Source organism: Zosterops lateralis (assembly GCF_965231275.1).
Source record: "Zosterops lateralis genome assembly, chromosome: W".
Classification (NCBI taxonomy): domain Eukaryota; kingdom Metazoa; phylum Chordata; class Aves; order Passeriformes; family Zosteropidae; genus Zosterops; species Zosterops lateralis.
Window position 1 is genome coordinate 4,963,841 of NC_139801.1, and position 24,193 is coordinate 4,988,033.

Consider the following 24,193-nt stretch of genomic DNA (forward strand, 5'->3'; position numbering starts at 1 on the left):
ATGGCTCCATGGAATTCAGCTGCCACAGAGCTGTTACTGATGCCGATGATATGTTACTGGGCGGGAGAGCTGGGAGAAGGCGAAAGGAATCAAAACCAAGAACATGACACAAAGAAAGACCTGTGGCGCTGGAAGTGTGGCCAAGGGGATCCTGGCACCACCGGAGCCCCACCAGGAGCCAAGGAGGATCAACCAGCGTGGGGATGCTGAGGCTGGAGCCAGGATGTGCCCCTGCAGCTGAGGAGATGCCGACACAGAGGGGCCTCGTTCCCTCCGTGCCTGGTTCCCCGCATGGTGCCCGACCATTCCCACTCAGCCCAAGCCCTATCCCATGTGCCCTGCACCAGGAGCACATCCGGGCTCCAGCTCTGTATCCACCTCTTGGCTAAGGGCAGTGGAGGGTGGACAGGGAAAATCTGGCAGCCTGGTTGCTCCGGCGGTGCCGTGGCACAGGGGTGGGGCAGCAGCAGCCCTGGCTGGTTGATAGCAGGGCCAGGCCCCCCGGGACAAGGGACGGCACGGATGTGATGCTGTGGGATGTGGAGGTAGCACAGCTCTGAAATGTGGGAGCACAGTGAGGACATGCAGGGGCATGGCACTGCCAGGATGGAGGGAAGGATGTCCATCCCTGCTCCAGCACCTCTGGAACCTCCCAGGAACCCTCTGTCAGTATTATGCAGGTTCACAGCCTAGCTCCTGGGAGCAACTGGGAGAACTGGGGGCTCTCTGATGCCTTCCAGCTGCCCATGGCAAGTGCCACGTGACATCGGAGATGGTTCCAGGCATGGCCACCACCCCTGGGCAGGGACCCTGCACTGAGGTGGGCACAGCTGAGGATAAGCCACCCCAGCCCAGGCACCAAGAAGAGATGGGGCCATGGTAAGCTGGCAGTTGGCAACTAAAACAGGCAAATAGAAAACAGGGATAGTTGGGAAAGGGATCTGCACCAGGAGCAGCTCCACAGGCCCAGAAAAGCAGAGCAGGATCTCAGGATGTTGCATTGAGTTCTGCATCCCCAAGTCAGGGAATTTTTTTGGTTAAAGATAAGAAAGCAGATAAAACTGATGCTCTTTTAGGTCACCATGTGTCCCCATGGCCAGAGCAGGGCTCAGAGCTCTTGGACTCACAGGGAATGAGCCACAGATTCCGGGATGGAGTAGAATCCCAGATTCCTGCCTCACTCTCTGCTTGGAGCCCATCTGATTCTGCATTATATCGAGGGCAGGTCCCCAGTCCCAATTCTGGCAGTTCCCACACTCCAGCACAGCCCACAGGCTCCGGGCTGAGCACTATGACAATGTTTTACACCCATTCTTGTGGTTAAAATTTCTCTTTTTTTCATCTTTTTTTAAGTTCTCATTTGTTTTTCTAAGAAAAAGCAACCAGAAAATAATTCAGTTTATACAAAACATCTTTACATTATTTCTTCCAAAAAAGACTAGTATTTACACAAACAAAAGGGAGGGGGAAACAAAACTCAAAAAAAAAAGGAAAAATCAACCAAATTTCAATGCTTTCCATTAAAAGAACCTGAGTGACACACTGATCCAGGACCCAGCAGCCCAAGGAACTCAGCAAAAACCAAGAGTTCTGATTTCACCCTTTTTTCACATATTTACAAGGTTTTGCAGTTGTTCACAGCAGGAGTGGGACTGATGGAGATTTCAGCTGGGGACAGTCACCACAAGAAGCCACCAGCACTGTCAGATCACTTGGTACAACCCATGGCCAGACTGTCCCTTCTCCTCCAAAACCAAACCAAAACTACATTATCCCTTCACTTCCCTCTCTACTCTGGCCACTACTCTCAAGGGATTCCACTGTCACTGTCACCATCACCACTGCCACCACCACCCAGCCAGGACTCTGCCCGCTTTGGGAAACACAGGCTAAGATTTGGCAGAGGGAAGAGGGAAAGGGAATTGTTCGAAGACACAATTCTCTGGGATTTCCCCATTGGGGAATGGGGGTCCTGGTGGGGGAGCTCCTGGGCCAGGATGGGCAGTGGATCCCACAGAGAAGACAGGGGATGGAAGGTGCTACACAGGGAAGCAGTGCTGGGATGGGGAAGCGGGGGGAGCACCCGCTGGGGCACATCTCTCCCAAGGGAAGCAGCTGGTTTGGGGCCCTGGAAGCAGAACCACCTCAGGATGCCAAGGGCAGGAGGGGAGCTGGGACGCCCTGCTCCGCTCCAGCCCAAATTCCTGCCCTAAACTACAAATCCAACAACATGACACCACAGGATGCTCCTATCCCACTCAGGGCCAAACCCCAGCGCAGCAGCCAGGCCATCGGATCGCCCTGGGGCCACCAGATCCTCCCAGGCCACAGATCCCCATCCCTGCTCTGCCCCCGCCCCCACCCACTCCTTGTCAAGGCACTTTAGCAGAGCAGCTCCCTTGCTCTTTGGGCACTTCCTAACGTGGGATTCGGGGCCCTGGGGACAGGCAGGAACAGCCCAGGCGGGAACACCTCCGCTGGCCCCACTCCTGCTCCCTGAGCAAAAGCAGCTACTGCTGGAAGGAAAAGAAAGTGAGGAAGGGGCGACAGCCTGAGGACAGGCAGTGACAGAGCACCGCCAGCCCCGCTGAGCTCACTGGCATCAGCCGCGGTGCTGGCGGCTCCTCCCGGGAAGAGGAAACTGGGACTGATCCCACTAGACAGGCTCAACCCTTCCAGTTTTGGGCAGATGGGCAAGGCAAGGGCAGGGGAGCCCGGGCTGTGCAATGCCTGGGAGGTGGCAGGACAGGGAATGCTCCTGTGCCAGGAGCAGGGTGGGGAACAGGCACAGCGGGGGCTGGTCCCCAAAGCAGGTCCTGCTGAGGGGCACCAGATTCTTCAGGTAAACCAGGAGGGTGGAAAAGCCTTTGGCTCAGCTCCCAACCAAGCCAAACCTGGTGCTCCAGCCTCTTGGGAGCTTCCAGCCCCAAGCATCAACCTCTTCCTGACACTCCTGGCATGAGCTGCAGGTCAGGAACCTTTGTTTTCCAGTTTTCCTTTCTTGGGAGGGGGCCACAGCTTCCCCCTGCCACCTCCTACTTTGCCTCCAGCAGGCTCAGCCCCAGCCCGATAGAAAGCCAAAGGCTTTTTCCCACAGTGGGATGCTCCAGAGGGGTCAGGAAGAGTTGCCAGGCCACGGCTGCTCCGTGTGTGGCAGGAGCAGTGTCCAGCCCCACGCGCACTGAAAGCTTGAGACAGGGTGGAGATGGAATTTTTTTTCTTTCTTTCTTTTCATAAAGAGACTAAAACAAGAGTCAACAGCTATGAACACAAAAGTTTCCAGGGGCAGTGGAGGGAGTGGGATCTGCCCCATGGCTGGTGAGATCATGTGCTGGAAGGAGGTGATGGCATGTGCCCGGAGGCAGCGGGCCGCAGTCCTGCCTGGAATTCACGAAAATAAAATGTTACAAAAAAATTTAAATAATAACAGTAGTAGTAGTAAATTGGGTTTGCCAGCTTCCTCCCTGCATAGTTGTCTGCATCTTGGCACCTTGGCAAAGCATTCTCCTCCTCATCCCCCTGTGTGCTTGCTGCTCCTGGGACAGGGGCCCCAGCATCGCTCCAGGCTCCTGGACACCGCGGCGCTGGCAGGCACTTCCTGCAGGGCCAGAGGGATGACACGGGGAAATCCCAAACCACAAAGGGGAGGTGGAGTCTCCGGGTTTGCCAGCGGTGTCCCGAGCATGGAAAGGCACGGCGCCCGCCCCCCATGGCCGGCCACAGTCTGGAGAAGAAGAGGAGGTAGCTGAAGGTTCAACCTCAGAGTCTCGGGATTACAAAAGCTGAGAACTACAAAACTAAATACAAAGGGGACAATCAGCACGTGAGCGTCGAGCCCTCCGCTCCCCGGCGCCGCTCCCGGCGCTGCCCGCGCCGTGCCGGGGGTGGGGCGTTTCACTTCCTCCCTGCGGCGCCAGCCCCGCGCCCGGCGCTCCCGCGCTGCTGCATCGGCCGTTCCCAGGCTGCTCCTCACACTTTGTAGTAAATGTTGGCTGGGCTCTGCGGGGGCATCTCCTGCACGATGTAGACGGGGTGCCCGTAGTCCCCGCTCACCTTCTCGTAGTGCGGGCAGTAGTTGTTCTCTGTAGTCCGTAAGGGGATGATGATGTCGCTGGGCTCCGAGCCCGCGTTCCCGCTGCATTTGGGGCTGGCCAAGGTGCTGAGGGACAAGGCTGCGGCTCGCTGCTGCGTGTGCTTCTGGTGCCGCTTGCGGATCTTGATCAGGAGTACAACAAGGAAGATGATGATGAGGATGAAGATGATGCAGCCGGCGCCAATGGCTGCAAACACAGCCACCTTGGAGCTCAGGAAGCCATCGCTGGGACCTTGGGTCTCCTGGCCATCCTGGTTGACAGAGCCTGCAAGGCAAAGGGAGACAGGGGTCAGAGAGGCAGACAGATTTGTGCTCTGTCCATGCATGGATCACACCTGTGGAGCAGGGGGATGAGTTTCCCATCGGAGCCCCTCTCTGCCCCCCAAACTCAGCACAACATTCTCCTGCCATGCTCCCAAGGAGGGGAGCCCCTCACCTCCAAGGGGACGGCACTTGCTCTCCACCTTCCCACCTCAGTCAGATCCACACATCCCTGGGAAGGACTGGGCTGGGCAGGGCAGGCAGGAGCCCCAGGCATCCACAGAGGGGGCATCACATGCCCAGTCCCCCACCCTGCACCACTGCTCTCCTTCCCATCTCCCAGCCTATGGAGCAGAGTGTTGATCGTGTCCAGGTAACACTATTCCAGACCTGGGGAGCCTTCACTCCCCACAACAGACCAGGATGCCCTGGTGAACATGGGCTCTGACACCCAGATCCCCCCAGTCTCCAATTACTGACCCCTGGGCTGGGGCAGCCGCAGCCCCTGTGGGGACAGTGCTCAGAGGTCAATCCAGGCAGGAAGAAAAGAGAGTCTTCCCAGCTTCATCTGATTCCACTTTGCTCTCAGAGGGGTCAGGAACTCAGGAAAACACCTTCAAAGGGCCCTCACACCTGAGGATCTCACCTCCTCCAAGCCCTCTCCAATGTACTGAGGAACACATGGGAGGAAGAGGAGGAGGAAGAGTGCTGAAACAGCACTTCCCTGCCAAGCTCTGCCAGGAGCTGAGAAAACAAACCCAAGCTGCTCTGCACCCTGGGCTTGGGACAGCAGAGATGGGCACAACAATTATGGCAAACCCATCCAGATCCCAGATCTGGAGAGTGGTATCCCTGGGGTCCAAGCAACAAGCTCAACTTGGAGGGGCTTCATTGGCCCCATGGCAGGCAGAGCCCTATCCCTCTCCTGGGGATCCCTGGAATATCCACCTGGCTTGCCGGGCTCCTCTACCACAGGGACCTTGCTGCGCGAGCTCTGCGTGACAAGCTTCACGTTGTTATCCAACTCCTTGCTCGGCCAACTCGTTGTCAGCTGCTCTGGGATCATCACATTTGGATCTGGGAAAGAGGAGGGGAGGGATGGATGAGAAGCCTTGATTCAACCTGGAAGGCAGTAGCTTGTTCCTCCCTAAAGAAGTGCCCCTAATTGTCAGGCACTCCCACGGGGCACAGGAGCACTGGGAGATACCGAGAACAACAGAGCAAGGCTGATCTGCTCTAGGGCTTGTGGGAAGCAGGTCCCCACCCTAATTCCCTGGTTTGCTGTTTTCAGAGCTCCCGTACGTGGGCTGGGACAGGTTTCTTGCTCAGGCAGCGGGAGGAAGGGTAGGGCAGGCAGGAGACCAAGGCTGAAGCACAGCTTCGCCTGTTTATTATAAATATTGGCCCCGACGTGCAAACACAATAATGAGAAGCAGGATCGGGAGCTGCACATCCAAGTCAGGGCCAAAATGAGCCCAGGCCATTGCTGGGGCTGGGAAGCAGCTTAGGATGGAGGTGGTGGGGTGCAGGAGCTCCAGGAGAAGAGTCCATTGGTGATATCCCTGGTGTCCCACTGCCACCAGAGTCCCCACAGCCTGGTGGCCTCCACAGCTGAGAGCCACCAAGCCCAATCCCTGATGCCTGGCCAGCTACAATCCCCCCTTGGATGCCCAGGAAGTCACAGGGACACTGCCTGTGCCAGCCCCCCCGAGGCACTCGCAGGGCTCATGGGTTCTGTGTGGAGCTCACTTCCCACCAGGATACAGCCCACGAGGTAACCGGGAACAATTGCTCCCTTTCAATCCCAGTGCTCCGTACATGTGCCATGTCAGCAAGAGAAAAAAGGCAGGAAGAAAGATCCTAAAAATTCAATTCTGTTGAACTAACCCAGGAGTGATCCCAGGAGCAGCTGGCCTGGCCTCAGTTTCCCTGGAATCTTGAATTCCCACATCCCCCAGAGGAACAGGGGGCAGCAGGAGACCCCAGGGAACAGGAGGACTCACCCTGCCCCACTTTCATGACAATCTTCATGGAGTGTGTCTGGCAGACCCCTCCTTCCCGGTTCTCCAGGCCATCCAGCGTGCCGTTGGAAGTGGCTACAAGAAAAGAGATGGAATGTGAGACAGGTTCCTAGGAGCTGGAAGGGCACTGCTGAGCAGCTCTTTGCTGTTCCCTGGCATTACTATGCAGGTCTCCACTGTCCCCTGGCACTGCCAAGCAGGTTCCAGCTATCCCTTGGCACCTCCTACCCCAGGGATTCACTCCTCACCCCCCATTACAGCCACATCTTCACACCCCAATCCAAAACCCACCAAATTCCCAGCTCCTGCCCCTTCCAAAGCTGCCTGCAGTAGTGAGGACATGATCCCTGCAGCTTCCTCTCACTGCCACATCCACACAAGTGAGCCATTCTCAACATCTGTACCTTCCTCCTCCTTTAATTCCTGGATAATTTCCTTTGTTCCTGGTGCAGAATGGGAACACTTGCATATGCACAGTTTAAATTATACATCTCTAATTACACCCTGTGCCTTGGTGAAGAATGTAAACTCAGAGCCCCAGTGGGCTCTGGGGGCTCTAATTGCAGGGCAGAAGTCACTTAAATCCACATTAACTTTTTGCTGGAGCTGGCACAGAGTTTTCAGCCCTTGGATCCCATGGGAGCACAGGGAAGGTCCCCCATCCTCCAGCCCTCTGCGGGGCTCAGGGCAGGGGAGACACAAGAGAATAAACCCAAGCACAAGGATTTCAGGATTAAGCACCTAAATGTCAGATTCTGCTAAACAGACACAAAAAAATGGTTTCTGACCCCACCAGGACCCTGGATGTGGCCACCGTGCCTGGCATGGAACTGGATCTGCCCAGGGACCAGGATGGTTCCCACCCCATCACCTCCCTCCATCGCAGTAAACACAAATCATCCCAGTGCTTCACCAAATCCAACCACAGGGATCAATTCACCCAGGGAAGCAGGGAAACCCGGGAGGAGCTCAGCAACAGCTTGGAGAAGGCAATGTGATGGAGAATCATGGAGTCCAGGGATCATTTTCCAGACACAAGGCAGGACTTGGCCAGCACAGCGCAGCCAACACCTCCCTGAGCCTCAAGGCCAAAGCTCAACCCCAGGGTTTCAGGTTCCCTGTGCAGCCCAATTCCTGCCTCCATCTCACAAAAAGCAGGTCTGGGAGGGCAGGTGACTGATGGAAATTTGGGATGAATCCATTGGACCTTGCTGGGTGTTGGTGAGAGGACAAGAAGAAGCTGGAGTACAGAGCAAGGTCATCTTTCCACATTCCCCTTCCCACAGCAGGAGGTTGGGTGCCTCCATGAGCCTCCACGCTGGGATACTCTGGAAAGCACACCCGGATCCCACCGGGAAGCAGGGCTCCAAGTACATCAGCTCTTTCCAAACACCTCTGTGCAATCAAGGCTCTCGCTTGAAACCCCAGCAAATGTTTTCCTAACAAAAAGTCCTTGGGCCATTTGCTGAGTTATCACTTCTCCTGCAGCAGGGTCCCCCCTGCCAGCAGCTCCCGGGATGGAGCCGTGCATCCAGCTGGGATCCACTGGCAGCCATTCTGACAGCAGCACTGTCAGCACCAAGCCCCATGCAAACGCCTGGGAATGTGGAGAAACACCCCCGACAGCCTGCACGAGTTCTCTGGAATCCAAACAGGATGGACCTGAGCCCAGACTCCCCATAAAAACATATTGGGAGCAAACTCCAGCAGAAAGCTCGGCAGCCTAATTCTCCTAGGCTGGAGGCACTGGTTTGGGGGTGAAATAAGCAGATACATCCTAGCTCACAGCCCTGGAGCAGCTCCTTGAAGTTTCCCAGCTCCATGCCATGGGTTGTTGCATCTCAGAGACTCATCCATTGAGGGAGAAGGCAGCAGTCTGTAAAAACCAGTCCCTGTGAGGCCTCACGAGGTCTGATTTATAAATAACTAATTATAACAAAATGAGGTAACAAGCAAGTGTGGTTCAAGTGGGGGAAATCAGAAGATCCCACAAAAGCAGCAGTTCCTCCAAATAACTATGGAGACATTCCATCCACATACAAGAAAAATATTAAAGGTCCAAAGAGGACAGAGGGAGCAGCTGGAGCCACAGGGATGGACAAAGGGACAGAGCTGAGCATCCTTCTTCCCACCCCACACTTGGATACAAAGTTTCTTCTTGTTCTGGCCATGGAAATGATGAGAGAGAAAGTAGCTTTGAGAGGGAATCATGTGGAAAAATGAAGCAGTTGCTTGAGGGAACAATAAAAAAAGGAAAAACATTTGTAAAATCCACAGTGATGGTCTTGGAATGGCCTCTGGAAACAAGGACACGAGCTTCTACATTCTATGTAAATCCACAATGGGCCAGAGAGAAGCTGAATGCTCCATGCAGCTGGTTGAGCTTCCAAAAGTCAAAATCCTAAATCCCCAAATGTATCCAAATGGTGCAGAGTCCAGAGAGTTTGATGTGAACACATAGGGCAGAGTGATGTGAGAGCAGCAGGTCCCCGATCCATCGGGAAAGGCTCCTCCAGTGCAATTCCCTGTGAAGCTCGGCAATGAAGAGCTGTTCCTCCCACTCTGTTTCCTGCTTTTCCAGTGGAAGAAGCCCCAGCAGAAGGCTCCAGGCTCAGCTCAGCCCAGCTCCAGTGGATCCAGACTGGGACTCGGGTGGCACTTGATGGATTCTCTGGGTGCCTCTGCCACTCACTCCCATGGTTAGGGCAAGCCGTGGTGGCACCATCAATCCTCAGCTGCTGATGGAACCCAGAGTCAGCAACCCACAGAGGAAAATGTTAAATCCACAGGCACGGCAGCGGCTGCAGGAGAGCCGGGAGAGCCCCGAGCTGCAGAGTGGCAGCTGCAGGGCAGCAGCAGGAGGCAGAGCTGTGACACGATGAAGGAAGCCAGGCAAGGAGCTGGGAATACCCATGGAATAGGAAATGGCAGGTCTGAAACAACACTGTCACCTCCCCATGCCACACCAGCAAGGCTCAATCCAGCCAGCCCCAGCAACACTGAGCGTACAGGAGCAGTTTTCTGCCCTATTCCATTTTGGAAGGATTTGCAGGTTGGCTGTAGGACTAGGAGAGCAAAAATAACCTCTGGCCAGTGACTTCCAAAGGCCACTCCCAGCCTGGAGAGCCATCAGATGCCTCTGCCCTAATGGAACATTAAGCCCCGGGCTGCTGAGTGATGAGGATTTAAGTGATACCATTAACCATGTAATTGCTTGTCAATTTAGAGGAGATGCTCAGCCACCATGGAAGTCAGGCAGGACCTCCACTCCTGGAATCCCACACGCCCATCCAGCCCAGTGACACACACCACAGAGCTGGGACAGATGGCTGAGACCCCCAACAATCCCATGGTCCCGCCTCCAAGCCAGCAATGCCATGTGCTGTCCCTGCTGCCTCCTCAGCACCAGCACTCGGTGTCACCAGAGCTTTTATCCCTCCCCTAAAAATATTTCAAAGGAGAACTCGAGTTTTGGCAGATGAGAGACACTGGAAGTAATACCTGGCAAGAGATGAAGGGTCTTTTAAATGGTCAGCCTTGGCCAGATCAAGATGTTTGGTTTCTCTGCTGGATTCCCTCTAGCAGGGCTGCATTATGATTTGGGCCCCAAAGCACAATTAATGTGCTGAGACTGTAGCAAATCCAAGTCTCTTTCCTTTTATTGCTCTTAATCACTCTTTCATCTGTGCAGCTCAGCCCTGCTCCAGCCCCAGCCAGGCACGGCATGGCCGCAGTACGGCCACAGTCCCAACCACCTCCCTCGCCCCCAGACCTGCACAAGGTTCATGTTTCCATCACTTCAGGAGAGGTGGCAGCATCCCACCGGTGTCCCACAGACTGACCCTGATCCCACTGGAGCCACGGGACTGACCCTGGCAAGGGGCAGCTGGTGCAGAGCAGCCTCAGCCCAGCCTGGACACTCCTGGGCTGAAAGTCCCTTCTGGCACATGTGAAGCCCCTACAGGTCACCCTGGAGATGTGCCTCCCACATCTCTGACGTGCTCGGACACTGCCAGAGATCCCTGCAGGAATCCATGAGCAGACTGCACTTCAAATAAAATCCCAGCTCCTGCCACCTCCTCTCTCCAGATCTTTCAAGCTGTTTTACACCTCCTCGGTACCAACACAGAGGTGCTCCATTGGAGCCCAACTCACCATGGGCACTGAGCTCCTTCCCCCCATCCCAGCCAGAGCTGGCACCCCAGGGGACACAAAGCCACTTCCAGGTTATGGAGCAGAGGCAGCCGCCTGCTCCACTGCACACCGACTCCCTGAGGCCTCCAGGGAGCATGGCTTGGTTACAGCTCCTCTTCCTCTTCCTCTTCCCCTTCCTCTTCCTCCTCTTCCTCCTCCTCCTCCTCTTCCTCCTCCTCCTCGCCATGAAGCTTTGGCTCAGGGCATCCCATTATTGGTAATATTAATATTAATATCGGTGTCACTGCCCAGCCAGCCTCACTGTAGGGACACGAGCCCCCTACCCTGCACACATCCCCCAGCTCCTTCCCTGAGCTCCAGCACACTGGCTGGGGCTGCTGCCAGCGCTGAGGCAGGGGCCGTGTGGAGGGAGCCCACCCCACGCCGTCACACCGCCAGTGGGGCCAGCAGCCTTCTTCCAGCCTTCTCCCAGCCTTCCCGAGGCAGCTGCGCCGGGAAGGGGCCCTGCAGCCCCTGAAATGCCTGTGTGAGCCAGCCCGGCCCTATCCCGTTCCTGCATGGCGCAGGAGGTGCAAGGCTTGGGTTTCACAGCCACTCCTGCCAGCTTCAGAGCTGCTCCAGAGCTGCTCCAGCCACACGGTCTGGCATGGAAAGAGAAGGGCCATGGGGGCTGCTCCACCAGCACCACTGACTGCGGGAAGCCACCTCTGCTCTCCTCTCTGGCATCAGGGCACTGCCAGGCCCAGGCCCATGCCATGAAGCCAACTGGGATTGCTGCATCCCTCCCCACAGCTGTACAGGGCAGGTGAGGAGCCTATTGCTACAGCCAGCCCATGGAGCACTGGGAATCTGGCCATCCCACTCCACACTCCCTTGCTCCAGTAAACACAGTGGGAAAATACCCAGTTGAAATGCACTGCTGGAAATAGGAATGAAAACCATCACAGGGGGTTTGGCTGGGATGGGGTTTGGCTTTCCCTGGCCAGGGTCAGCACTCCCAAAATCAAATTAAAGGGTTAAATTAGCCCCATTCCTTATAGAGAGCAGAGGGACACACACAGTTACAGCTGGAAAAAGGGAGGACATCATCCATTACACTCATCCTCACCACCTACAGCTCCACTCTCTCCCATTCTTTCCTGGGGCAAATGGAGAACAGGCAAACACTGAAGTATCCACTGGAAAAAGACACTTTAACCCAAGTAATGCTTAAGTGAAAAGCTAATTTCCCATTAAAACAGCTTTCTGGTGGAAAATTATAACCAACCCTAATTAGTATCATAATTAAGAGTCACTGCTGGATTGCAGGGAACATCATCCAGGCTGGAAAGCACATCTGCTGCAGGACCCACAGCTTGGTGACTCACTCAAGCCCTTTATCATCAATACTGTCCATGTGGATGAGCTGTGGAAACTCCCAGTGTCTCCATCCTGCTTCCTGCCCAGCTCAGGGGGACCAGGGACCACGGCCCTAAATAAACCCTTTGTCTTTGAGTCTGTCCATCCCTTCCAAAGAAAGAGCATGTCATTGAGAGAGGAAGGTGATTTGTGCAGTCTCTGTGGTCGCCCCAAGCAACTGGAGACAGGTAAGGATGAAAGTGCCACATAATTCCCCACCTGATGCTCTGCTAGAGTCATTTGTGGGTCCCAGTGGGAGCAGGAGGGGAGGAAAGCACTTGTTGCCTTTTAACAGGGTGTAAATCTCTCCTGTTAGGTAGCAAAACATCTCAGAGATGACTGAGAAGAAATCCATTGGGAAGGGGATGGAGACAGAAAGTGGCATCCCTCAGCTGCAAGGCCAATGCCAGCTGCCCACCTGAGCCTGGGCTCCATCCGTGGCCACATTCCCAGGGGCTCAGAGAAAACTTCAGGTTATCAGAGACAGAGAGGCTGACAGAGGGACAGATTAATGTGCAGATCTTCTGGAAGCTCCAGGTGCCTGGGAGAGCTCAGGCAGCCAAGGAGGTACCAGGCAGTGGGGAGGGACAGCAAGTCTGGCTGCTGTGAGACATCCAGGAGGAAATCCCAGTGCAAATACAGGTAAACTTTGCATAACCACCAGGAACTTCTGGAACTGAGGAGGTGACACTGGTGAAAATCCTGGCCCAGAATTGCAAATAATCCCCTGCCTGCAAGAGGAGCCAGCCCAGGCACTGCTCCCACCGTGGCCATGCACCACCAGAGCCCAGCTCGGAGCAGGATCACATGCTGCTCCCAGTGCTGCACCCCACAACAACTGGAGTGGGAGATGATCCATTGCTCCTGGGGATTGCATGGCAGGACTGAAGGAGCTGGTCTCTGCTCCAGGTAGACACCAGTGAATGGATCAAATAATCTCCAGCAACACCCTGAGTTACATGGTTTGGAAATTTCCAATAGATGCCACATAAACCCCTGACTCTCCAGACAAGGATTTGCCTCCTGGCTAGTAATGAACAGAGGAAGGGGACTCTCTACCCCCAAATCAGAGCTGATCCCACTGCAGCCACCCCCAGATTCCACTGCTCCTGCAGCCCCCTCTCCATGAGGTGTGTAACTCCCACTCCACACTGCCAGGTGGGATCAGAGCTCGGGCATTACACAGCAGCAGCAAAAATATCAATCTCGGGGCAAAGAGACTTCAAATGGAAGATGACACCAATCCTCCCTGGAAAGGTGACCTGCTAAAGGTGCCACACACCACCTGGGCTGGCCTGGCTGAGGGGTGGATAGACACAGATCCCTAGAAATTAGGGATGGAAAAGGGTGGCATGTCACAGTTCATTAATGTCAGACTCTGTGCACGTCTCAGGGTCCAAGTGTGGTGATACTTCTTGGAGCCCCCAGTGAGCTTTTGGTCTGACAGACAGCACTCACCAGCATGCACACTACATCCCAGCATCCACCATCACACACCCAGCACCCACCATCACAGATCCCTCTGAGACATAAATTTGAAAAATCTCAGCTGATCTTTTATAGTAGATTTAAGAACATATACTGTATGTTAGAATGTATTCCAAGTAGTACTTTAGAATATATGAGATTGCATTTTAGAAAACATTTAGTAAACACTGAATGCTATTCTTTCACATATATCTGAGCACCACAAGTATGGGAAACTTTCAGCATACTCAGAAGAAGAACTAGAAGAACTAGCCTAAACAGCAGAATAACAAAGCTAAAGGCGCAAATAAAAAAAAAAGAACACAGACTCTAAGATGCTATGTTCCCTTAAAAATGTGCCAAAAAGGCCAAAGCACACATGGGAAAGATAAAGGTGAAGAGGTGAACGTCAGAAGACTACTACTACGACCTAGAGACTACCACCACTAAAGACTGAGCATGCCCAGAAAAGCGTAATTACCATACCAAGCGCAAATAAGTGAAGTCAGAGAATTAATATGTATGAAGGAGGACCACAAAATGTCATGCATATGTAAGACCTCAAAAAATAATAAAAAAGGCAAGTTCCCTAGTAAAAATGTGTGTCTTTAGTGAAATTATTCCCCACGCATCTTGACGTCAATAAATACATACCGCTCTAACAACTATATTATTGGTAGTAGAGTTCTTTCCGCGTCGTTTCAGTTGGCGACCCACAAAGGGACACCCTCTGTCCAGCTGCAGGAGTGGGCAGAGTGGGACTCCCCAGGCGCTGCCCGGCATTCCCGGTGGGGATCCCCTACATGCCTGCTCACCCATGGTGGAACAAAAGAACCTGTCGGAGCTAACGCGGATGAAGGTATGTATTAATCTAGAATGGAAAGCGTACGCTGAGATAGGAGGGCTCTAGTAAGATGTGTGAGAGATGTCCACGCACTTGGGTGTACTGCCCTGGGGGTCAGCTTGCAAGCATACTGGCTAGGAACCGGCAAAGGCTAGCATAAAAATTTAAAAAATTCCCTGGTCAAGAAGCGACCCGCTAAAAGCCTTAAAAGTAAACCTAAAAAACCTCTGCATTAGTGAACCGCAGTTGTGAAGTTATAAGAACAAAGTCTGGACTTTTTGTGTGTATATGTGTGAGACAGCCAGAAAGCAACAGCGCATAGTGTGAGCAAAGCACACTAAAAATGTAGTATTGAGAAAAAAAAAAAAAATCCTCACTCCCGAGGCGTCTCAAGAGAATTTGAGTAGATTTCTGCCTGAATAGTTGCTAATTTGTGAACAAGTGTAGTAGTCAGATGTGTTTGTGCTGATTGTGTGTGTAGGTATCGTGCATCAGAGCCACCCTTTGCTTGGCATGGCTGAGGCAGCTGAAAGATTCGGAGCAAGTGTCACGTGTTTGTGTTGTGTGTTTAGTAACGTGTATTCAGACTATTTATTGCAGAAAAAACTGTGTATTGTGTAATTCATAAGATTCCTCTCAGCCCGGCCCAGGTTGAGAAAAGTATTTCGTTTCCAGGAATGCAAAATGGCCCGGAGAGCGACCAAAGAGATTGATTTTTCCCGTACCTGTGGGACTGGGGAGTCGTGCAAGGCTGACGGCGTGGGGTGGAGGAGGAATAGAGGGCTCGCTTCCCCATGCCACGGGTGATTAAGCTGCCTTGCAGTACAGTCGCTCGCTCTCCCCTTCTCGCCGGTCCTGCTGAGTGCCGCCACTTGCCGCTCGCTCGCCTTCCACCCCTCCCGCCCCACTCGCACTGCTGAGCGCTGCCCGCCGTTCAGTTGCTCTCCCCACCCTCGGCGGCGTGGCTGGGCACCGCTCGCCGCCCGCTCAGCTTTCGCTGCGCGCTCAGTCCCTGTCGTCCCACACACCAGCCCGCCGTATTTCTCCCTGCCGGCTCGCTGGCTCAGGTCTGACTCAGCAAAAACTGCTCGCTGCGCCGTGCGCTCCCCGCCCCCAGCTTCAGTACCACTGGCCGCAGGCGCCTGGTACAGGCGGGGCCTGCCAGGACCGGGTACCTTGTGTGCAAAGTGTATCTCAAATACATTTCTGTGGTAATACAGCTATAACTCCAACAAGCTAATAGCTTTCCAGCCTTCTGTAAATACCCAAACGTAGCCTTTTCCTCTTTTTACAGCTGCCTCCCCTTCCATAAGCTGTGAAAGCATTCTATTTTCCCCTTCAGGACCCATGTTGAAACCCCAACAAAATAGCAAATAGACAAAAGTTGTTAAACTATCAAAAGTGAATAGCCAAAGAAGTGAATAAAACTATACCTAAGACTATAAATTAGTCAACTTTATACATAATAAAACAAAGTCCCTCTAAAAAAACCATCTGAATTTCTAGACCGCCTGAGAAATGCCAGGCGCTGCCACACCTCACTAAATTCGGCATCCAAGATAGAAATACAAACTTCAAAAACTCAGAGAGTCAGATAAAAAAAACTTAAAAGTCCTGTTAGAGAAACCATAAAGAATTTTTAGCAATCAAAAAGAAAAGTGCAAACAAGAAAAGAAAAAGGTTGTGAAAGTAGTATAAGAAGAAAAAAAAAAGAACATAGGCGTAAATAAAAGTCACCCAAGCGAGACCAGCCTCAGCTGGGCAGAGGCCAGTGTGCAAATTTTAAGTTTAGCCACTGAAAAATAAGTGTTGGGAACAAAGACGAAGTGGACACAAGGCAAGGAAAAGAGGGGGTAGTGGCACATACAAAAAGACTGAGGGGGACTAAGGGTGTCTACCCCAGCAGATCCGCTGGTTATAAAATGAAAAACAGAGAAGAAGAGAAAGAAGTAAAATTTTTGGTTGACACTGGAGCAATATATACTGCTTTGAACAAAGATTTAGTACCTATAAATGATGATTATGTTACAGTGGTAAGAGCAACTAGCCAATCTGAAAAGGCATATTTCTGTAAAAACATTAAATTAAAAAAAGAAAAATTGTTCTGGAGGTAAACAACGAGCAATACGTGGAGGTGTTAAGTCTAATACTAACAGCAATTGGAGCTGAAGAAGAAATTGCCAAAGAAATATTAAAACCAGGTATTTCCTGGAGTGTGGGCCTTTGATGTGCCAAGAAGGGCAAAGAATGCTACCCCTATACAAGTTAGGCTTAAAGAAGGAAGACAACCAGTTAAGATTAAACAATACCCTTTAAAGAAGGAAAACAGAGAAAGAATTAGCCCCATAATAGAAAACTTTTTACAGCTAGGATTGCTGAAAAAGTGACAACCCAATTTTAATACCCCATACTAGCTGTTCAAAAACTAGACCAGTCATATCAGCTAGTACAGGACTTACAGGCAGTGAATAAAATAACAGAATCTTTATCCTATAGTGACCAACCTATACACATTGCTAACATGCCTAACACCAGAGCTAATTTTATTTACCATTCTAGATTTAGAAGATGCCTTCTTTTGCATTCCTATCCATGAAGCCAGCCAAAAAAATTTTTGCATTTAAATAAGAAAGCCTGAAAAGCGAGAGCAAAACTCAGCTCCTATGAGCCTTATTTAGAAAACAACTTGCAAAAAATCTGGAGTCCTGAAAAACCCTACCAAAAAATAGCCACCAGAACAGAGGAGCCATGTGTGGCCTGAGCAGTTGCAATGGACTCCGGGACAGAGCCATAAATAGTGTAGATTATGGATCAACAATTATAAACTACTCATCAAACCCCTACTTACTGTGAATGGGGGTAAAAACCTTCAGTGAACAAAGAGGCCAACTGGGCCTACAAACAGCTGAAAAAAGCTCTCATGTCAGCTCCAGCCTTAAGACTCCTGGATGTAAGTAAACCTATTTTTCAAAGCAGCTAGATGCAACAGCCAAGAGATGGCCTGAGTGCCTAGGGCTGTCACAGCAGTTATACTAACAAGATGATGTGGAAATAGTTCTGACTAACATCGTCAATCCAGCTTCTTTCCTCTGCAAAAACCAAGGAGAGCCAGTAGAACACAATTGCATAGAAACCATCAAAGCCATCTACTCCAGCCAACTAGACCTGAAGAACACCCCTGTTATATGTGTGTATTATAAAATTGGCTTTTCGCAAGATGTGTGCTATATGATTAATAACATAGTAAGGATATAGGATATAAGTTTATTTCTGCTATTGGTAAAAGAAGATTAGATATAATGGGAGTAGTTGATGTAACTATGCTTAAACTGTCTGTTTGGTTGGGATAACATCCAGTGAACATGTAAAGAAGACTCTGCTACTGATACACCAACTATCAGCATCTCCCACCTGCAGAAAGCACGGACCAAGGCCCAAGCTGGACGCGATAAAAAGGACACGGCCACGAAACACGCATGCTCTAAAAAGGCGGACCCAAGGAGGGACCATGTAAAACAGTTCCTGGAATATGGAAACTAGTTTATGGAATTTTATGAATATTCATATATCGATATAACGGGAAGGGTATTTAATGAGTATCCCTGAGAAAGCAAGGGGTGGACTTGGCTGAATGCCAAGTCACCCGGCCGGCCGCACTTGGTTTTTTCTTATCTCCTAATTGTCTTAATTATTTTATTAAACATAGTTTTTTTAAATTTACCAAAAAGTGAACCTCATTTTTCACAATTTGGGGGCTCTTGCCAGGATATACCTCGTCCCTGAAACCCCAGGAAATACAGAGCAAGGGAGGCGCCCCGCCTGGGTTTTTGGCGGCTCAAAACTTTGTTTTTCCTGGTGAGAATTTGGGATTGCAGGTAAACATCCAAAGAGACAAGCAAGGAGAAAGAAAAAAGCAAGTAAGGAAAAGGGAAAAGGCTCCCTAAAACTGCAGTATTTTTGCTCCATAAAAACCTCATGCACGAAGAACCTGAGAAAGAAAATGGTTGTGAGTATTTCTCAGGGGAGCGGGTTAAAGGGAGGGTCTGCGTGGTGTGTGAATGGGACACTGGCTGGGTACCCCAGACTGGTGAAACGAGTGTGGTGGGGATTCTCATGCTGTTCGTTATCTCGCAAGGGAAACGGCCAGCACAGAGGTGAAGCGAAAGATAAAAACCCCCAGGTGATTGGGACAGGGTCCCAGAGCAAAGAGAGGTTGTAAAAAACCTCGGGTGGCTGGGACGGTCCCAGGGAGGGGTTGGACCCCTCAGGAAGGGAGCCGATAGTTTTCCTATACAATCCACTGGGAAAACGGGATACTGGGGGGGGGAAAAACGTTTGAACCCCCTGGTCTGGGACGGGGTCCCAGAAAAAGGGGTTGGACACCTTAAAGGAAGAGAGCAAAGAACACCTAGACTTGCTGCTGAATTAAAAGGGTTATGTAAGACCCAAGAGCATTTAGGGTTTGGCCAAATATAGGTATTTTTGGGTTTTTGCCAGATTGAGGATAAAAACACAAAAAGGCTTGCAGGTGTAAGGTCCAAGACACCTGGGCTTTGGAAAAGGCTGCCAGGTTGAGGAATACTAAAGGCTTGAAAAGTGTGATAATCTAAGAACATCTGGGGGTTAGTCAAATACCTATGAGTAAAAACTAACAATTTTTTTTTTTAAAAAAAGGGTACTAATCTTTTTGTGTTGTCTTTGTGTAAGTGGAAGTAAGTGCAGCTGAAGAGGTGTGCTTGTTGTGGAGTTTATTTGTGTTAAAGAAGTGAATTGTTGAAACGGTTAAAATGTCTGAATGGAAAGAGGGGAACTGCAGGCCAGAGTGGAATTCTGAGGAGTTGTGCTCACAAAGAGGGGGAACTGCGAGGGAATTAATGAAGAATTCAGGTTCAAGAAGGTTGTTTACAATGACAGAAACGCGGGAAGCGGAATGGGAGGGGGAGGAGGAGGATTGGGGTCTCTTTGAAGCGTTGGCCCCTGTGCTGCTGCCTGCCCGCCCCTGCCCCTGCCCGCAACTGGCGCCGCCGCCTGTGCTCCCGTTCCCCTCGGCCCCGCGTCAGCCCTAAACCCACCGGGAGCTCGGTCTCACCCAGCCTTGGCTGCCCTGACCGCGGCCGCTCCGCCTGCCACGCCGGGGTTCCCACTAGCTTCGACCACTCCACCGCCGTCCACTTTCCCCGCAGCCCTGTCCTCACCTGCTTATGTTACAACAGAGGTGGTTCACACCCCCTCGTTCTTGGAGGACTCGGCGTGGAGTCCTGTTTCTCTCCCCTCTGCCTTAGACGAATTAATCCATGAAACAGATTCTGTTCTTACATCTGTAATGAATGACTTTCTCTTTGAGACAGGAAGCCAAGTTAGAATCCAAAATTGTCTCGATTTGAGTTTTGAAGAGCTTTTATTGTTGTTGTTGTTATTGTTGTTCTTGAGTGAATGTATGTGTAATATAGACTGCTGAAGTAAAATAGGAGTTTTTGTTTTGAAAGATGGTGTATGCAGCACATGGTGCTGTGCTGCTGAGCTGATGAGTTTTCTGTGCCTCGGGGGAAAAAGGGAGGGGGTGGTGTTCGGGCTGTTGGATGGCAGAGAGAAGACCACGCAGTGACTGGATGGAATCCTGAAGGTGGGACAGAAGCTTGGAGAGTCTTATGTTAGAGGTCTTGAAAGGTTTTTTGAGAATTTTGGAAATTCTTAGAGGTCTTAGAAGTTGTTTTTGTTTGGTTTGGTTTTTGGTTTTTTGGGAGTGCACTGAAATTGCCTAAAGAGATAGCTATAAGACATCAAATGCTGGGGGGAGTGACCTCAGAAATAGGAAGGAATAGTTTTAATGGAACAGGAGATTGGAGTCAAAAGAGTTGTGAGAGTTCTGGTGTTTGATAAGAAGGAATTAGAAGAAGAAGGAATTATGGATGAAATTAGATCTTTTGTTATTGGGAATTTTTTTAAACAAAATTAATGCTCAAATGCCATGAGTAAAATGTATGTTGGGAGTCCAGATGCAACCCAGATTGGAACCTGAAAGTAACACCCTATGAGATAATGTTTAAATTATGAAATAAAGAGAAATTAATGTTAAGAGGGTATAGCTTTACAATTGCAAAAATGGGAGAGGAAGTTCTTTAACCCCATAGAGGGAAGATGCTTTTTCAGGTATTGCAGGCAACTGAAGCTGCGGTATGGCTGAAAAAAACTAAAGCTGCAAGTTTTGAATCAACGTCAGCAAAATCAAGAGACCGGTGTGAGAACCCAAGAATGAACTGTAGCATCTAAACCAGGTGATACAAAGTTGAATTTTAAACAGAGCTGAGTGGTCATGAACTGGAAAAGACTCAAGTAAATTTGGAAGTTATGGACAAAGGACTTTCTCTGTTTTACTTCTCTGCATAACACCTAAAAATCAGTCCGGTCTGTCAAATGCTACCTCTGTTTCTTCACAGCTACAAAGAAAATGGACTTTCAAGTAATTCTAGTGTGAGGAGTTGAAATTGAAATATGTAATATTGTTTTTTGAAAGTGTTTATGTCACTCCACTGTATAATATTGCAGGTACATGAAAATCACAAGAAGAAGACGGGCTCCATATCCCTAACATTTTGGCTAATTTATTTTAGGTTTTATATCTTACAGAACAAACAATATGTTTTTGCCTCCTTTATTTTTTCTATTTTTGTGTGTGTTTAAGGTACTTCTTTCATACTAACTTAAAGACATTTTATTACTTATTAATCTGTTTTGTTTAAAGAAGGAGGGCAGAGAAGAGCGCCTGTGTGAAATACCAAGAGGATATGTTAGTGCTCACAAAATATAGGGTGAACTACTACCCGGCAGAGTGGGAATTAAGGAAAGAGTTTTCAACTAAACTGGTACTGTGTCAAAGTTAATACAGTAGCTGTGATTACTTTGTGTACACACACAAACATGCAGATATTTGTAACCAATACAGGACATTCTTCAGTTATACTGGCAGTGTTGTCCCCACAAAAAGGTACAGATAATTACTGATAGAAATCTAGTTCTGTCAGGTTTATTCTCAAGAACAAATTTTTCTTCTACTATTTAGAAGTCATGAGAAGGGATATAAAGATTTGTTCTTCAAGTGGGTGGATCAAAAATAATTTAAGGTACTAATTATATAACTTTATAAGGTGGAAAAACTTTGTCATTTGCCTCTTAGACAGAGGTTGAGATGTAGGTATTGGTTGAGAAGTTTTTTTGGTTGTTTTTTTTTTTTCTCTTTTTTTTGGGCAGTTCTTTGTGTGTCTTTGTTAAGAAACTTTTGAAGGTGTTTTGGTTTCTTTTTTTATATAAGAAGATGTCAGATTTTCTTGTGGAATATAAGGAGAGATAGTATGAATGACAAGATACTTGCTGCTTGGAAATATTATTGTGGTATATGCAAAATTTTTCTAGTAGTTTCATTTATTTCCCTGCTTGATAAGTTACTATAAATTTTGCAGAAACTGTTTTGGAAGGGTTTTTTGTTTTGTTTTTTTTCTTAGTTTTCCAGCTGGCTGCAGATGAGACCTAGCTCACAAAACTGGTGGTGTTAATTGTCAAAGGGGGTTCTTATCAAAGTTTCTAAGGAGTATCTAATCTTTCAAATCAATGCATGTCAAATTGAGTGAGTGTGTTTGCCTTAGATAGAAATAAATCCTATAGTGTATGTATCTTTCTAAGTTCTCCTAAATAGTGAAGGAAAATCTTCTAGAATAGCAAGAATTCATTGTCTTCCTGCCCTAAGAATAGGCTGAGCAGAGGATTGGCCCAACAGAAACATTCAATATGATAAAACTCTAACATCAGAAGGGGTAAAAGACGTTTCTGTTGTTGTTTTGTTTTGTTTTGTTTTTTCTTTCTCTCTGTAGTTTAAGTTATTTTTTTTTTAGTAGATTTTTTTCTCTCTTTAAATTTCTTTTTAACCTGTCCCTCAATCCTAGTTACAGTTAAAAAGGTGGAAGCTTTCAAAAATTAAATGGTATCAGAAGTGATTCCCCAGAGAGGAAGATGATACCCTAATTTCAGTAAAATGATCATGAGGAAAAGTCACAGTACATGGAACAGCTGAACTAAAGATGCAGTTTTACTCGAAGTGCAGCTCTGGCCAGCATAATTAATTGTCAGTTCTAAAAAGGCTTTGCAGCTGGCCTTTGGATTAAAAGACTTTACTGCCTTTTAGTGATGCATGTGTACATATATCCCAGTAAATGGGGATTACCAGTGCCTGTTGAGTGGGAAATACCTGAGGAACAGTGGAGAGAATTATGGTTTAAAAAAAAAAAAAAAAGTCAAAGGCAATTTGTCTGAAAACTAACAAACAAACAAACAAAAAGAATTGACAAGGAAATAGAGGGCAAGACTGGGTTGGCCGCTGTACTTGCCACCAAGAAGATCATATACTCCTGCTGTGGGTAGCAACCCCATAGGCATGGAGGGTGGAGGTATAAGCCATACCAGACCTCTGTTATTCCTTTTTCTGTCACTTCACTCATTCTTTGTCTTTTGCCTTAAAGGATATTGGCAAAATCATGCTACAGATACTATTGAAAGTTCTATATGAAAAGACACCGAGATTCCTTTCTTATTACACATACCCATATCAACAGTCACTGTTATAACCCATCCAAATTAGATAGTTGTATTCATAATTGGGAAAATATTAAATTGTGGAAAACTTGAGGACCAGTGGTGACTGGTTGGAAAGTAAGTGTCTATAAGAGGAAATAATGGAAGCTAGAAAACAAGGAATATGGCTCAAAGCCAAATGAATTATAAAAGAAGGAGTGGGGTTTGTTATATGTGTGTATTATAAAATTGGCTTTTCGCAAGATGTGTGCTATATGATTAATAACATAGTAAGGATATAGGATATAAGTTTATTTCTGCTATTGGTAAAAGAAGATTAGATATAATGGGAGTAGTTGATGTAACTATGCTTAAACTGTCTGTTTGGTTGGGATAACATCCAGTGAACATGTAAAGAAGACTCTGCTACTGATACACCAACTATCAGCATCTCCCACCTGCAGAAAGCATGGACCAAGGCCCAAGCTGGACGCGATAAAAAGGACACGGCCACGAAACACGCATGCTCTAAAAAGGCGGACCCAAGGAGGGACCATGCAAAACAGTTCCTGGAATATGGAAACTAGTTTATGGAATTTTATGAATATTCATATATCGATATAACGGGAAAGGTATTTAACGAGTATCCCTGAGAAAGCAAGGGGTGGACTTGGCTAAATGCCAAGTCACCCGGCCGGCCGTTCTTGGTTTTTTCTTATCTCCTAATTGTCTTAATTATTTTATTAAACATAGTTTTTTTTAAATTTACCAAAAAGTGAACCTCGTTTTTCACACCCCTCTCACAGACACAGAAACCTGGTTTACTGATGGAAGCAGATGTGCTATTAGTAGAAAACAATACGCTAGATATGCAGTCACTACCTGTAGAGAGGTTCCAGACCCTTACCAGCAAACACCTCTGCACAAAAAGCTAAAATAATCACACTAACCCGTGCTCTCAAAATGGCAAAAGAGAAGAAAATAAACATTTATACAAACTCAAAATATGCTTTTGAAGTAGTGCATGTACATAGAGCCATTTAGAAAGAAAGAGAACTACTGAACTAAACTCACAAAAGAAAACATCAGTCCGATTATCTGAGAAAGTGGCAATCATGCATATAAAAGCCCATTAAAAAGTGAGCTCAGAATTAGAAGAAAGACGAACTAGCAGATAAAAAGGCAAAAGAAGCAGCAAAAGATGAAATAACAACAGAAGGAGTTTTGGTTCCAGACAGGCAAATTCCTCTCAAAAGTAAGCCAGTATATGACAAAAGAGACAAACAAGTTGATTAAAAGTCAAAAGGGAACATATAACCAAAAAGTGAGTAGTTACAAAAGACAACAAAATAGTCATCTCTTCTCCTTTGTTATGGCCATTAGTAAAGAAAA

The 24,193-nt window shown here is 48.8% G+C and overlaps 1 protein-coding gene across 1 annotated transcript in view; it reads right to left on the reverse strand.

Annotated features, from left to right (window-relative positions):
• Window positions 1–3,969: 3,969 nt before the first annotated feature.
• LOC310922104 (ephrin-B1-like) overlaps window positions 3,970–24,193 on the reverse strand; it is a gene marked incomplete at both ends in the record, with an annotated part of 57,999 nt that continues 37,775 nt past the window's right edge. The window contains 3 exons of the mRNA XM_083882455.1: window positions 3,970–4,358; window positions 5,303–5,431; window positions 6,358–6,450. Of these exons, the coding sequence (XP_083738581.1) occupies window positions 3,970–4,358; window positions 5,303–5,431; window positions 6,358–6,450 (611 nt within the window). The remainder of the gene's footprint in view (window positions 4,359–5,302; window positions 5,432–6,357; window positions 6,451–24,193) is intronic.